Raw genomic sequence first — 13,575 nt, forward strand, 5'->3', positions numbered from 1 at the left:
AAATAACAAAACTTTAAGCGCTAGAGATCTGCTTCAGCCATACCCAGAATAATGGGCGGAGTAGAAATGCTTCCGCTAATATTACTTGTTGGTGAATAAGGCGGCCATCTTTTAGTGGCTGCTTTTTCCATTCTGCAGTCAACTATTACAGCGCAATGTGTTAAACAATAATTTGAAAGACACAAAGGGGCAAAAGAAGCACATTTTACTCTAAAACAGCATTGCTAATTTAACTAAAATTCGGAACACAGATTTTTTAAGCATTTATAGTAAGCCTCTATACGTAGTTCACAATACTCTACAACCATTAAATTAGTCCAAACACCGATAGAAAAAACTACTTGCACGTTCATTCTCCGGAAAATAATTAAAAAATGTCCGATTCCGACTCTTCAATACCATCGCCGTTTAAGGGCCGCCACATCCGCGAACACACTCAGTGACATATATATAAACCCTGTCGCAAGGTATTGTGGGTGGGTATTTTGAACAGCGGCGCGCGAACAAGTTATTGCACCTCGTCCTCTTACCGCTACGCCAGTGAGACTGGTGGGAGCAGAGCTGCCCCATGCGTGATAGAGTTCCCCGAACCTGAAGATGGAGGAGCAGGGTGGAGGGCCCTATCGGAGCGGCAGTGACTCCATGCAAGCACTTCTTTCTCCGAGCAGCCCCGTTACCAGCGAGCAGGCAGAGAAATATGAGAGGTAATTAAGCCTTGCAGTTGTTTCACCACTTCTAAGAGCCCCTGCAGCTCCACTCTGCCTACTGTTTAAAGGTTAAACCCCCCCCCCCGAAATGTTTTCTCAGCCCCTCCAGAGATATGTACAGCTGTCAAAAGGTTACGGTAGTGTAGATTGGGGGCGGGGGGGGGGGTATTAGGGAGACCAGTCAAGGGAGAGAGAGAGAGAGTGAGTGACAATAGTTTATTCTGGAGAGTGTATGAACAAGAGATTTTAGGTACGTCTCTGGATTGTAACAGTATATTTCTCACAGAAGATGTAGTTGATAGCACACTTTTTTGGCAATGATGCTGGTTTGAGAATGTATGTTGAGCCTTTTGTCTATAATGACGCCCAGAGATTTGAACGCTGTCAATGATGGTGGGGTAAGTGTCTAAGTATGTTGGGTGTTGTTGCAGGATTGCAGGGGAAATGTTGATTTCGAAGGGGAGATGAGAAATTTAGTTTTTGAAGAGTTTTGGGTGATGTATTGCAGGGTCGTCTGGTCGTGAACAGAATTTAGAGTGGTGGTGAGACGTGAGATATTGCTTTATGAGGAGATCTTTAGATACAGTTGTATGCATATTGATGATAGATCTCTGCCTCCAAGAGGCTTGTTGCTTCGGTTGAATAGAGTCTGGGAAAGGATGGACTCCTGGAAGACCCCTTGTCCAACCACAATCGATGACGATAGATGTTCATGAATTTTTACCCTTTTCAACCTGCCCATGAGGAATGAATAAAATCATTTAAGGACCATGCCATCCAATTTTTAAGTGTGTCTAGGAGCATGTGGTGGTTGACCGTGTTGCAGACTGATAATGGGTTGAGAAGAATCGGGGGCTGTCTGTGATAGAGCGCGCAGGTCACCCGACTCAGAGTTTACCAGATTTTCACGCTCTTGGGCCCATGACGTGATTCCGAATATAATTTTGTAAGTCAGGTGATTTTACACGCCACTATCAGTATTCTATGAGTGTCTCCTGTAACACTATTACCATAGTACCTGACTTACCACAGGCACTTACTCTTCCTGATGGATCAGGAGCTTTGAGGACAGGTGATAACACTTCGAAGAGAAACTCACTTGGTTTATTCACACAACATTAGTTTATACTTTTCTGAATGACCACAGACACCTGAGGCGTTTTAAATCTTTATATAGAAATGTAAAACTTAAAGTGACAAGATTATGAGGCAAATGTTGATAAAGACATCAATAAGCAGAATCAAAAAGATAATATAATATAACTGTGAATAAGGGACAGCACCATTTAGGGCAACAGAGTTTTCTATAGGGCAAGGGTAACAGGGAACATGCTATTCAGTTTAGGCTTAAACTAGGGACGGCAAGTTTAAATGCATTAGACAGTAAATTTCTATTGCCTATAAGAAATCCAAAACCCTAATCTTATTCTATCTAACTAAGTTCTACTGCATTTATAATGTTCACCACACTTTAATAAATCCAACAAAACAGTTTTCAAACACATCCTACAGGAAAGGGGAAACAAGGGAACATGCTAACAAACAGTTTGCAAATGCATCAGTGGAGAGAACAGAGAGAAAATATCATGGGCATAGAGGCTTTATTAAAGAGCAGGTAGGAAAGGATAGAGGACGGACACCCACAGGTATATTTACCTAAGACGAGAATGTGGACTAACCCTGGCCACGGGTCAGTTTCGGGAAAGGACGAGGACAAGGACCCTCAAGGATTTAGGATGCCAGTAGGTGAGCAGGTAACAGCTCACGGAAAACCAGGACAGGATACCCCTCAGGATTTGGGTCAGGACTGGGCTCACCAAAGGGCACGACCATCCCCTACAGCTTCGGATGCAACGCCTTCGTTACCCCCTCACTGCACGGAATCCGCCAATAACCCCGATTGGGTTCTCGAATCTCCCAGCAAAGTGCTTCGCCAGCACTTAGGACTATTTCCACCCCTTGGCGTTAGGTGGAAAATTCGGACAGAGCGCTCCGCAGCTCTCTGTATCAATCACCTATAGAGTCGTGGGGTCGGTGACAGGTCTGCTATTCGGACAAGTCGGACAATTTTTCCCTAACTAACTAGGCTAGTTATACCCTTCTTGGTTCCCCAGACCACCCACAAATGTTGCAAGTGACAGGGACCCAACTTATGATTGGTCAGGAGAGGTGATTAGGTCACTATTACCTCCTAAATTCTACGTTCCCACAATGAATATTTAATTTTTCATACCTGCCCCCTACATTCGTGTTCCCAGGCATAGGAGTAGGGAAAAACAATGGTTGCATACAGTAGACAGAAACAATGTAACAAATTTTAGGTAGATTGCGTCATCTTCTCCCAGGACCTAGGTAGGTTCCCAGGCGCATCTTGCTTCAGAAGCCAGCTGGCTTGGTTCTGCTTCTGCGCAGTGTGGGTTTTCCCTCGTCACATGACCGGGTCGGAACGGGTTTCAATATGGAGTTTGTTCCCTCACCCAGGCCCATGGGTGCGTGGTACATGAAAAGTAAGCGAAAACAAATTAATAACACAGAAAAATTGAATACTCTGTACACCATGATAATCTACTCTGCACCCCTTACTACATAATAACTATAGCGATTAATAATTATGCCGAAATAGATAGAAATGCAAAGCAGCGTCAGCTACAATGCGCATGAGCGAACTTCTCCCTCCAAATCTGCGAATGCGTCACATCACATGGGTATGACCGACGCATGCACGGACTGAATTTATGCGAAGCGGCCATTCTGTAGTATGCAAGCGGTGTTACGGTTAGTGAACACATATGCAAGCATCTCTAGGACACCCGTGTGTACTGAAAAAGGGTAATATTAGTGACAAACAGGATTGTTTAATACTATTACAAGTTAACGAGGTTCATGAAAAGAGCAAGTCGCTTTATGTGCGAATTCTCACTCCATCTGAGTCTAGAATTCGAAGAGCATCATTGACCACCTTTAATAGAGCGGTTTCTGTGCTGACTCCCTGATTGAAACTAGGTTGGAATTGGTCTAAGAAGTCATTGTTTTTTCATGTATTGGATGAGTTACTCTGCTACACTTCTATCAATAATTTTTGAGCCATAGTGGAGGTCATTAGTATCTGCAGTGAGTTTTTGGAGGAGAGGCGGACTTGTCCAGTTTTGAGGCAGTCATGAAATGTTCCTTGGTTGAGAGGGTTTCACCAGTTTTTGTCCAGTGGGGAAGCCTGTCTGTATAAAGGTCTAAAGCAATGTTGCCGGGGATTGGGTCTACAAAGTGGTCGTAGGGTTTTGTTTTCATGATTATCTTGGGTAAGTTTTCCTCTGTGATAGTATTAAGTACTTGTTAAGTCTCTTTGGATTGCACACCAAGGGAGAGGTTGGATGGACATCATGGTGTAAAAGCAGTTGAATTTTGGAGTCAAAGAACTGTAGAAACTCCTGATTTTGATGGCGGGTCTTCAAATTTGATGGATGTGAGCATGGATCGGTCATTGGCAGTTTTGACCAGATTGATGAATTGCTTTGGTCAGTTCTTGGCTGAGCCCAGCAGGGATCTCAAGTGGTTGGAATTCTCCCAAAAGATGTGTTTTTGTATAGGATCCTAGCATTTCTGAGTTAAGTGAGGTTTGCGGTGGAGGGCAACTGTCTCCATTTCTTCTCTACTATTCTTAAGGCTTTCCTTTCCTCATAAAGGGGCTTGCTAAACCATGGTGCTGATGGTTTAGGTCGTTTCATTTTCCTGTGGAATGGAGCTACAACATCAAGAACGTCAGAGGCATTCAAAGCTGTGTAGGTAAAGTCATTCATATTTGTGGTGGGGCTGATGGAGGGTAGTATCTTCTGAGCAGTGTTGCTAACTAAGAGTATTTATGTTTATGTTCCTGGTGTCTCCAAACCAGGTAGTTGCTCTTTTTAGTTGAATCACTATCATGGTATGCGAGTGTCTTAGGGTGAAGGGAACAAGTGAGTGATCAGACCAGCGTTCTGAGATGAGATCATTCAAAGAGAGCATGTATTCTGTGGAGTATACTAGGTCTAGTAGAGTGGAGGCAAAGCGGTTCACTGCAGAGTCTTCTATGGTGCCCCAGTGAAGATTGAAGTCTCACAAAAAGATCACTTTGTGACTTTGAGCATTGTGGTCAGTTATGAGGTTTGTGCACTCCTCGACAAAGGCAGTGTTGCCACCTGGTGGGTGGTAAATTGTATTTACTCTGAAGTGCGAATTGTGTAGAGCGATTTGGTATCTTCTTGCATTACAGTGAATCTCTGCAAATGGGTGCGATAACAGCCCTGACTGCCTACTCGGTCCTTTCTGATGATGGAGTAGTTTGGAGGAAGTAGAAGATCAAAAGTGCTGTGGGATGTCTAAACCAGTTCTGTAAGGATTAGGAGGTCAAGATTGTATTGAGAGATAGTATGGGAGATTTTCAGTTAGCGCTTCATAACAGATCCACAGTTGTGAAGCATAGCATGTACAGATGTTAATTGAGCTGGAATTCAAGGGTGTTGGGGGTTTTGTTTATAATAGGGATATGGTTTCTAATAGGTGTCTGCTTTTAGACGTGGTTTGTTTTTGGAACTGGTGGAAGAGGTTTTCAAAATAAGGCTGGTTGGAATTGCCTAGGGTGTGGGTGGTAGTAGGATGTGTGATTGAGGCTGAGAGGAGGGTAAGGGTCAATGAAGGTGAGCACCATGAGGTGATGTGTGGGGTTGTGAAAGGTGGTTTTGTTGGAAATTAAATGAGGTGGTGCTGGTTGCCGTTCGCTGTGTGCTGATGTCATGTGAGGGAAGAAGTGAAGTGAGCAATCGAGGGAGATGTGTACCCAGAGTAAGTGAGGGGCATGTGTGCATAGCCAGGATGAGGTTGATTTAGGATGAAGTTGAGTTTTCTCGTGAGAGGTTGACAGTGAGGATATTCGCATTGTCTTAAAAGGCCAGGATTACTCGTGCCCCTGAGAAGCAGTATATTAGCCTGCATTCACCTTCTTACTAAATTTGGCAGACTAACAATTCATTGTCACCACGGACCTGATGCGCCAGCCCTACATTTTGGCTTAACCTGTGTAATGTAGAACTTATGGCCTTGGTTGACTTCAGTTGATTCTATTTAAGACACCTGAAAAAATTGATTTGTGAATGTGAAGACTGTAAAGGTAACATTGTGCCTGTGAGTAAAAAATGGAACCATATGGTGATTCCTCCAATCTGGCTTTCTAACCGGCAATTAGACTGCCCTCCAATTAGGCCTGGGTGGAATTTAAATTATGCATCGTAATTCCAGGATTTTTGTGTAATACTTGTTACATGAAATTCGCCAAACGAATGCCACTTTGCGTAACTACGTTCCTCGTGCAGTAAAAATGTAGGTAAATGGCTCCACAGCGGCAAGAATGTACCACAAACGCAGAGGAGTAACAGAACACAAGCAGCTGTTGTTCACAATACTTTATTTTAAAAGTGTCTGTACCCCAAAAATTGCTGCAAAGACACAGTTCATGCTAAAATGTAGAGCAAAATGACAGATTTGCGTTAGTAATTTTACCGTAATTGCGTACATTTCACACACCCCTATCTCCAATCACTTGACTAGTTCTTCTAAAGCATTATATTGGTTTCTGCCACTTGAGGATGGCAGTTTCTATATTAGCTGTTCTGCTGAATCCAGAATTCAGGTGGGCGGCTAATACGGAATTTCTCTCGGCTGCCAGTATCTGATCATCATTTTAAAGAATTGCACTGGCTGGCCATACTCAAGATAGGTGTTTAAGGTCAGTTGCTTAGTTTTTAAAGCACTCGCGAACAAAGGCCACTCTTAGACTCCAAAGGTGGAAAAAATAATAGCCCACCGTATTCCTGTGATCCGAATCTTTCTTCAGAAAATAACTAAACTTGTCTAATCTATAGCTTCCTGCTTTCTCAGGACATGACTTCACTTCAGTTTAGATGTTAGCTCCATAATGCCCTGCTCTGCAGCTGATACCCTATATAATTTCCTTCATTATTCATTCATTCAACACCTGGCCTGAATACCTGTGCTGCAACGGCCACAGACACATTACCAAGACCCACCTCCTGGAATAGTGATAAAATGGTCAAATAAACGATTGTTGTCTGTTCACGTTTCAATGTTCATGCCACACTCAAGCCCTGATAAGTGAACTCCACACCAGTACTTCTTCCTCTGTAGAGACTACTTAAGCTGCTTATTACTCAAATTTTAGGGGGGGGGGAAGGCAATCATTTGCTTCAGTGCATCTAAGCTCACAACCTATGCTTCACTACGGTAATCTTTGTTTCTTAAGTTTAGTATTCTTTGAGTAGATGCATAAAAAATGTTCTCATTCAGTGTTCAATCTTAAAAATTCTTAGCAATGTCTAGTAAATACTTCTCCCCTATAACCCTGTGATGTTATAAAATGCTGCAGTCAGGCTGCTGAAGGTGTGTTTATGGTGTCCTGTGCAAAGTGTTGGACAATCCATGTCCTAGTCTCTCCCTGTATGCTATGTTTTGTCTCCTGTATCTTGATCTTGTGGTTATGTTTTGGCAAAGATATTATGTGTTGATGTTTCCCCCTCATGAATTTTTCTGTCCAAGAACTTTTCGCATTGCCAGTTTGTTTTACTGAGTAGGCTGCTGTGTCGTTCTATGTAGGTCCTCTAGCCAGATCGATATGGGTCTAGGTACTGTGTAATTGTACTTTTGTTGCCTTCAGAAACCAAACAAGCTAGATGTACCTTCGTTCTGGGCAGAAGTGCTTTAGACTTGTGCTTCCAGATTACTGCTGCACCCATCCCCACTGTACATTTGAGTTAAGCTTAAAAAAATCAATTGGTCTGTTTGATTAGTGATTTAGTGGTTAGAATACTGCATACCAGTTATCTCCTGATGAACAAAAGTGATTGTCTAAACTTGCCAATCTCCCATCTGGCCTATATTTTTCCTTTGTCTCTACATTATTCAGTTATTCACCCTTCCAAATCTCTTACCTCCTTGTGCTATAATTTAAGGGTTAGTTAGAGATGGACTAAGGTTGGTTTATTAGATAATTTTAATAATTTAGTGCAACTGTATTGGCAATTAATAGTGAATTAGGTGATTTTATGGCAGAGCTTTTATCCTTAACCAGAACAAATCGAAAAACAAAAATTAGCTAGTTTAACTGATTTGTGTGGGGTGGGGGGTAGAATACCATGTACTTGTGTGTTAATTTAGATTGTTTGTGTAGCATTTTATATCTTAGCTTTCAGTCTCCAATAAAGCATGGTCACCTGCATGTCTTATGATGTCAATGGTAACTAATAGTATGTCGTTTTCTTAAGAATGTGTGGTCTGATGAGAGTCAGAATACTGATGTATCAAATACACATTTGACTGAATATATGTCCATTCCTGTCTTCCGTTTCCACAGGTATGTTAAACAGGCGAAACATGAAGCTAAGATTGGAAATCTCTCCAAGTCAATAGAGCTGTTTACTTTGGCCAACGAAATTCACTCTAGTGAAAAGCTTAAAAGCAGAATCAAGAAACTCGAAGAGGCCCTTAAAGTCGTTGCTCTTGATGAAGATAGTGATGACTTTGTTGACGTTTTAAACAGCGGTCTACTATTGTACAAAGATCTTAACAACAAACTTTTTGCACATCAGAAAGAAGGCATTGTTTTCTTGTATGAGCTCTACCGGTCCAACAAAAAAGGTGGATTGTTGGCGGATGACATGGGATTAGGGAAGACCATACAAATAATTGCTTTCCTATCCGGAATGTTTGATGCAGAGTTGATAAAATATGTTCTCCTGGTAATGCCAACTACACTAATTACCAACTGGATGAAAGAATTTGTAAAGTGGACTCCTGGAATGAGAGTCAGTGAGTTTCATGGTTCAAGTAAGAAGGAACGTACTAGAAATTTGGAAAAAGTCCAAAGAAAGGGTGGTATTATAATTACTACCTACCAAATGCTGATTAATAATTGGGAGCAACTGTCTAGCTATACTGGACGAGAGTTCATGTGGGACTATATGATTCTAGATGAAGCTCACAAAATTAAAAGCTCCTCTACAAAATCAAGTAAATGTGCCCACAATATCCCTGCAAAGTACCGAATCCTCCTTACTGGCACTCCTGTACAAAATAATCTACGTGAGATGTGGGCACTCTTTGACTTTGCCTGTAAGGGAACACTGCTTGGTACATCGAAAACGTTCAAAATGGAATACGAAAACCCAATAACTAGAGCTAGAGAGAAAGATTCTACGCCTGGAGAAAAGGCACTTGGGCTTAAAATATCAGAAAATCTTATGGATATTATCAAACCGTACTTCCTCAGACGAACTAAGGAAGACATTGAAAAGAGTAAAGCATCATTGCATAAAAGAGAAAGTGTTGCCCCTAGTGAAGTAAGCCGAAATGTTATCACTCCTGAAATGCCAGCTCTTTCAAGAAAAAATGACTTAATTGTTTGGGTTTACTTAGCAGAGGTACAAGAAGAAATTTATCGAAAATTCATTTCATTGGACCAGATCAAGGAGTTATTGATGACTACACGATCTCCTCTGGCTGAACTAAATATCTTAAAGAAGCTGTGCGACCACCCAAGATTACTGTCAGCACGCGCTTGCAGCGAGCTTGGTCTTGAAGGAGATGAATGTGATGCATACAATGAAATTGAGTATACTGGCCATACCGGACCAACTAAAATTGATCATCTTTCTGATGAGTCTCTTATTCAAGAGTCTGGAAAGCTGGTGTTTCTTATGGGACTTTTGGAAAGACTACAGGAGGAGGGGCATCGGACTCTTGTATTCTCCCAGTCAAGGAAAATGTTGGACATCATTGATCGTATCTTAAAGAACAGGGGTTTTAAGGTCATGCGTATTGATGGAACAGTGTCTCACATTGCAGAAAGAGAGAGACGCATTAATATGTTTCAAACTAACTCCGATTACTCTGTCTTTTTACTAACTACACAAGTGGGTGGTGTTGGCATAACCTTAACTGCAGCAGACAGAGTTGTAATTTTTGATCCTAGCTGGAATCCTGCCACTGATGCTCAAGCTGTGGACAGGGCTTACAGAATTGGGCAAACAGAAAATGTTGTCATCTATAGGTTGATCACTTGTGGTACTGTGGAGGAGAAGATATACAGACGGCAAGTGTTTAAAGATTCCTTGATCAGACAAACAACTGGTGATAAAAAGAACCCTTTCAGATATTTTAGTAAGCAAGAACTGAGAGAACTGTTTTCTCTTGTAGATGCTAAAACATCCACAACACAGATTCAACTTCAAAGCCTTCATTCAGCGCATAGGAAAACGGATACTGAACTTGATGAACATATTGCATATCTTCATACTTTAGACATCTTTGGAATTTCTGATCATGACCTTATGTACTCAAATGAGACATCTGCACATGAAGATCAGGAGGGTGATGAAGAGGAGTATAATTATATTCAGCATCGGGTTCAGAAAGCTCAGGAACTTGTTACGTTAGAATCTCATATGCATGGACAGATGGTAGGTGGAACTGGAGATTCTTGGATAAAGCAACCTGTAGGTGGTCCTGTAACAAAAGCAAAGCGTACTCCTGCTGCAGAGGCAAATAATAAGGCAAAACCCGATGTCTTTACGCCTAACACAGTTGATCTGACATCGGATGAGGATGTTATTAATGTCAGCTGCCAAATGACTAGTCTAGTTATTGAAGATTCGGATGAAGAAATGTTGGAAGTGAGTATTTCAAAACCTGATGTGTTTATTACAGAAGAATCTCAGTTTACTGAGCAGCTGAACAAAGAACCACATTCAAGTTTCCCTCCACCCGCTGCACAGTCTCTGCTTGTTAATGACAGCCATATGTTGGATACTTCAGCTGAGTTTGTTTCTAATAAAATTCACTGTTCTATGCCACAAACTAGATCGTTTAATGGCCCATCTTTGGACAGTCCTAATCCTCGCATTGAAGGTGGCAAAAAAACTGTGACTTGTGGTTCCGTTCTTACTTGTGAAATCGAATCTCTGACTGATGAGCTCAAAGGGTACTCTGTTATTTCTGGACAAGTACATAAAACTGATGAACAGAAACCTATGGACACGAGTTTAATAATGGAAGATCATGCTATGCTTGAAGCCTCTGATGCATTCAATTCAAGTGATAATAGAAACAAGGCAAGTTCTAAGAACATATTGTCAGAGGGCATATTTAAATCACCAGTGGAAGGTCTTGTTCAGCCTAGCCTTGCTTCAGGATTAAGTTGTTCAAGGCAGTCACATGAAGGAATGTTACAACTGCCTGGGCAATTTAGGCCTATTGAAGACCGTAATTATGAGGGTGACTCATTGGCCTCACAGTCTCCATTTCAGTGTGACTTTAATCTTTTGCTGGAAGACTCTGTTGAAGGTGAACAGGGTACAAAGGAAAATTCATGTGAATACATTGAAGAAAACTCTAACCTTCATCTTCTGGTAGAAAGTTCTGTTGAATATGAAAATAATTCACTTGTTGAAGAGACTCAAGGTAACAGAAACTTAAATCAAAATGACATGTCTAAACAAAATCCAGATGATAATCTTGAAATGGAGAGCGGAGAAGAGTCTGAAACAGAGGACATATGTGTTTCAAGTAGGAGAAGATTGGGAAGAATTAATTCTGATAGCGATGAAAATAGCTCCCGCCCTGCTTTACTTGACAGTGTAACTGATAAAAACAGACGAGTCAGAAGAATTGATTCTGCAGGTGAAGAAAGTAGCATTATTGATCATGTAAGTGATAAGAAGAGAAGAGTAAAAAAAATTGATTCTGAAAGTGAAGACGATATTAGTCTTGTATATGACAATGTAAATGATAAGAAGAGAAGAGTACAAAAAATAGACTCTGAAAGTGACGAAGAAAATGGGCTTTTTATTGACAATGCGAGTGATAAAAAGAGGCACTTCCAAAGAATTACTACGGATAGCAAAGAAAAAAGTGGCCATATTTCTGCTTTTATTGAGGACTTAAATAAGAGAGAAAGCCAAAGAATACATTCTGAAAGTGAAAATGAAAAGGTCTCTCTTTGTGGTTACAGTGATGGTGAGAAAGCAGCCTCTCCTTTCAACAGTCCTTTCCATTCCTCAGTGAAAGGTATCAGTGCTTCAACTCCAAAGCAAGAGCGCTCTGTCCTTGGGTTGCTTTTCCCAACTAGAAAGAGTATTGGTTTAAATGCATCAACTGCTTCTAGACGATCTCTTGTACAGGTTGCTATAGAAGATCTTGATGACTTGCATGAAACTATAGCAAGCAGTGATGAAGAAGAAATGCAAGAGGCTGATCCTCTTCTGGTTGAAGAGGACCAGCCCAAAGATGATCATTTGGCGCCACTAAACAATGGTAACTCTAGCTACTTGGATGACACATCCGATCTTCCTAATTCACCGGAGCTTAGTAGGGTAGAAGATACTGGAGATGAACTAAGTGAGAAAAGTGTTGGAGAGGAGTCAACTGGTGATGGAGAGCTTGTATCTGGAGAACAAATTGACTTCTGTAGTCCAGAAAAGAGTTTTTTCAAAGAGGATGATATCCGGAGTAACTTAAAAAATAGTATTGCCCACCCGGAGATTAATAATACCACTAATACTTATGATACTTTAGTTCAACTTGGAAAAAAATTAAAAGACGATGGCAAGTTAAAAGAATCTTTGAACTGTCTGCTGAAAGCACTTGATATACAAAGCGGAGATCCAGAAGTTATGCTTTTAACTCTTGATTTATACAAGCAGCTTTCCAATTGTTAATAATTGAAACTATTTATTTGCTAAATGTATTCAGTTTCACCATTTATCATGAATGGTGGTTTTATTTAAAGTGCTCTTAAATAAGGGGTCACTTTGGAAAATTATCCTTTAAAAAGTTGCACTTTATGGTCCTATTCAGATTAAAACTGGGTCAAAGGAGTTTTAGGATAAGCAAGTTAGGCATGCTGTCTCTACAAATGAATAAAAATAACACAACCTTGATAATTATGACGTAGAGAAGAGTGATAGTATATCATTAGTTTTGAAGTCATTCCGAATTGATTGGAGATGTATAAATTGTTTTTATGTGACTGACCGGATTTACAATTGGAGTGTAGCTTTCAACATTTTAACACAAACATGGCACATTGAGCATATTCTTTGTAAAGAATACATCGAATGACCTATGCAATTGAAATTGGTGTTTGAGGAGTAGGTTGCAATATCCAGGTGGTTGATAGTGTTGCTTTAATGTGCAGTATTTGGTATGATGCACAGCATTTTTCTACTGTCACCTTAGGATGTGTTCACAATTTATGTTCATATGGAAAGCTCTGCGCTCCATCGGATTATTCTTGGAATATATATATATATATATATATATATATATATATATATATACACATACATGTATAGATTTGATTACGGAACTCAACATTGGCACTTTGGTACCCTTTATTTCACTTTTTTGAGAAGGAAAGACAAAACGTGTATGCTATGTAAAATGCTTGCTAGATCTACTTGAAAATAATTCATAGATTTGGTCCGGTTTTTTGTGCCAATTGCAGTTTCCCAACGATGTACTAATAAGTGGTAAATAGGATATGAAGGTTTTCAGCAGAAACACTTGAAAGGGAATGAGAAAGTTCTATTCTATAGCATTAAAGATGTTTATTTCAAAAGATAGTTGAAAGAATTGCATAATACAGCATTGTAATTTTCAAGTTGAAGCAGTAATCATAAATGCAAAAACTCTGTCATAAGAAATTAGGCAGAGGATCTCGTGTGCTGCAGATACCACCACAAGACTTGATTCAGGGTTAAAATGTAGATAAATATTTGCAAATCTTGAGCTCTGAATATAGGATTGTTATTGGTGGCGGATGTAAGCC

The 13,575-nt window shown here is 40.5% G+C and overlaps 1 protein-coding gene across 1 annotated transcript; it reads left to right on the top strand.

The window, feature by feature from the left end:
• The first annotated feature begins 459 nt into the window (after window positions 1–459).
• Window positions 460–12,691, top strand: LOC147689121 (DNA excision repair protein ERCC-6-like). Its single transcript, XM_086941997.1, has 2 exons — window positions 460–704; window positions 8,104–12,691. The coding sequence occupies exons 1-2, from the start codon at window positions 598–600 to the stop codon at window positions 12,461–12,463; spliced, it is 4,467 nt and encodes a 1,488-aa protein (XP_086798123.1). The 5' UTR covers window positions 460–597; the 3' UTR covers window positions 12,464–12,691.
• The last annotated feature ends 884 nt before the right edge of the window (window positions 12,692–13,575 follow it).

This window comes from Lissotriton vulgaris, chromosome 10, assembly GCF_964263255.1.
Source record: "Lissotriton vulgaris chromosome 10, aLisVul1.2, whole genome shotgun sequence".
In the NCBI taxonomy this organism is placed as follows: domain Eukaryota; kingdom Metazoa; phylum Chordata; class Amphibia; order Caudata; family Salamandridae; genus Lissotriton; species Lissotriton vulgaris.

Excerpts from the sequence above, each read along its gene's own strand:
- LOC147689121 (XM_086941997.1), top strand. The coding sequence starts at position 598 with ATGGAGGAGCAGGGTGGAGGGCCCTATCGGAGCGGCAGTGACTCCATG. Across the intron at positions 705-8,103 it reads CAGGCAGAGAAATATGAGAG|GTATGTTAAACAGGCGAAAC; the intron begins GTAATTAAGCCT and ends CCGTTTCCACAG.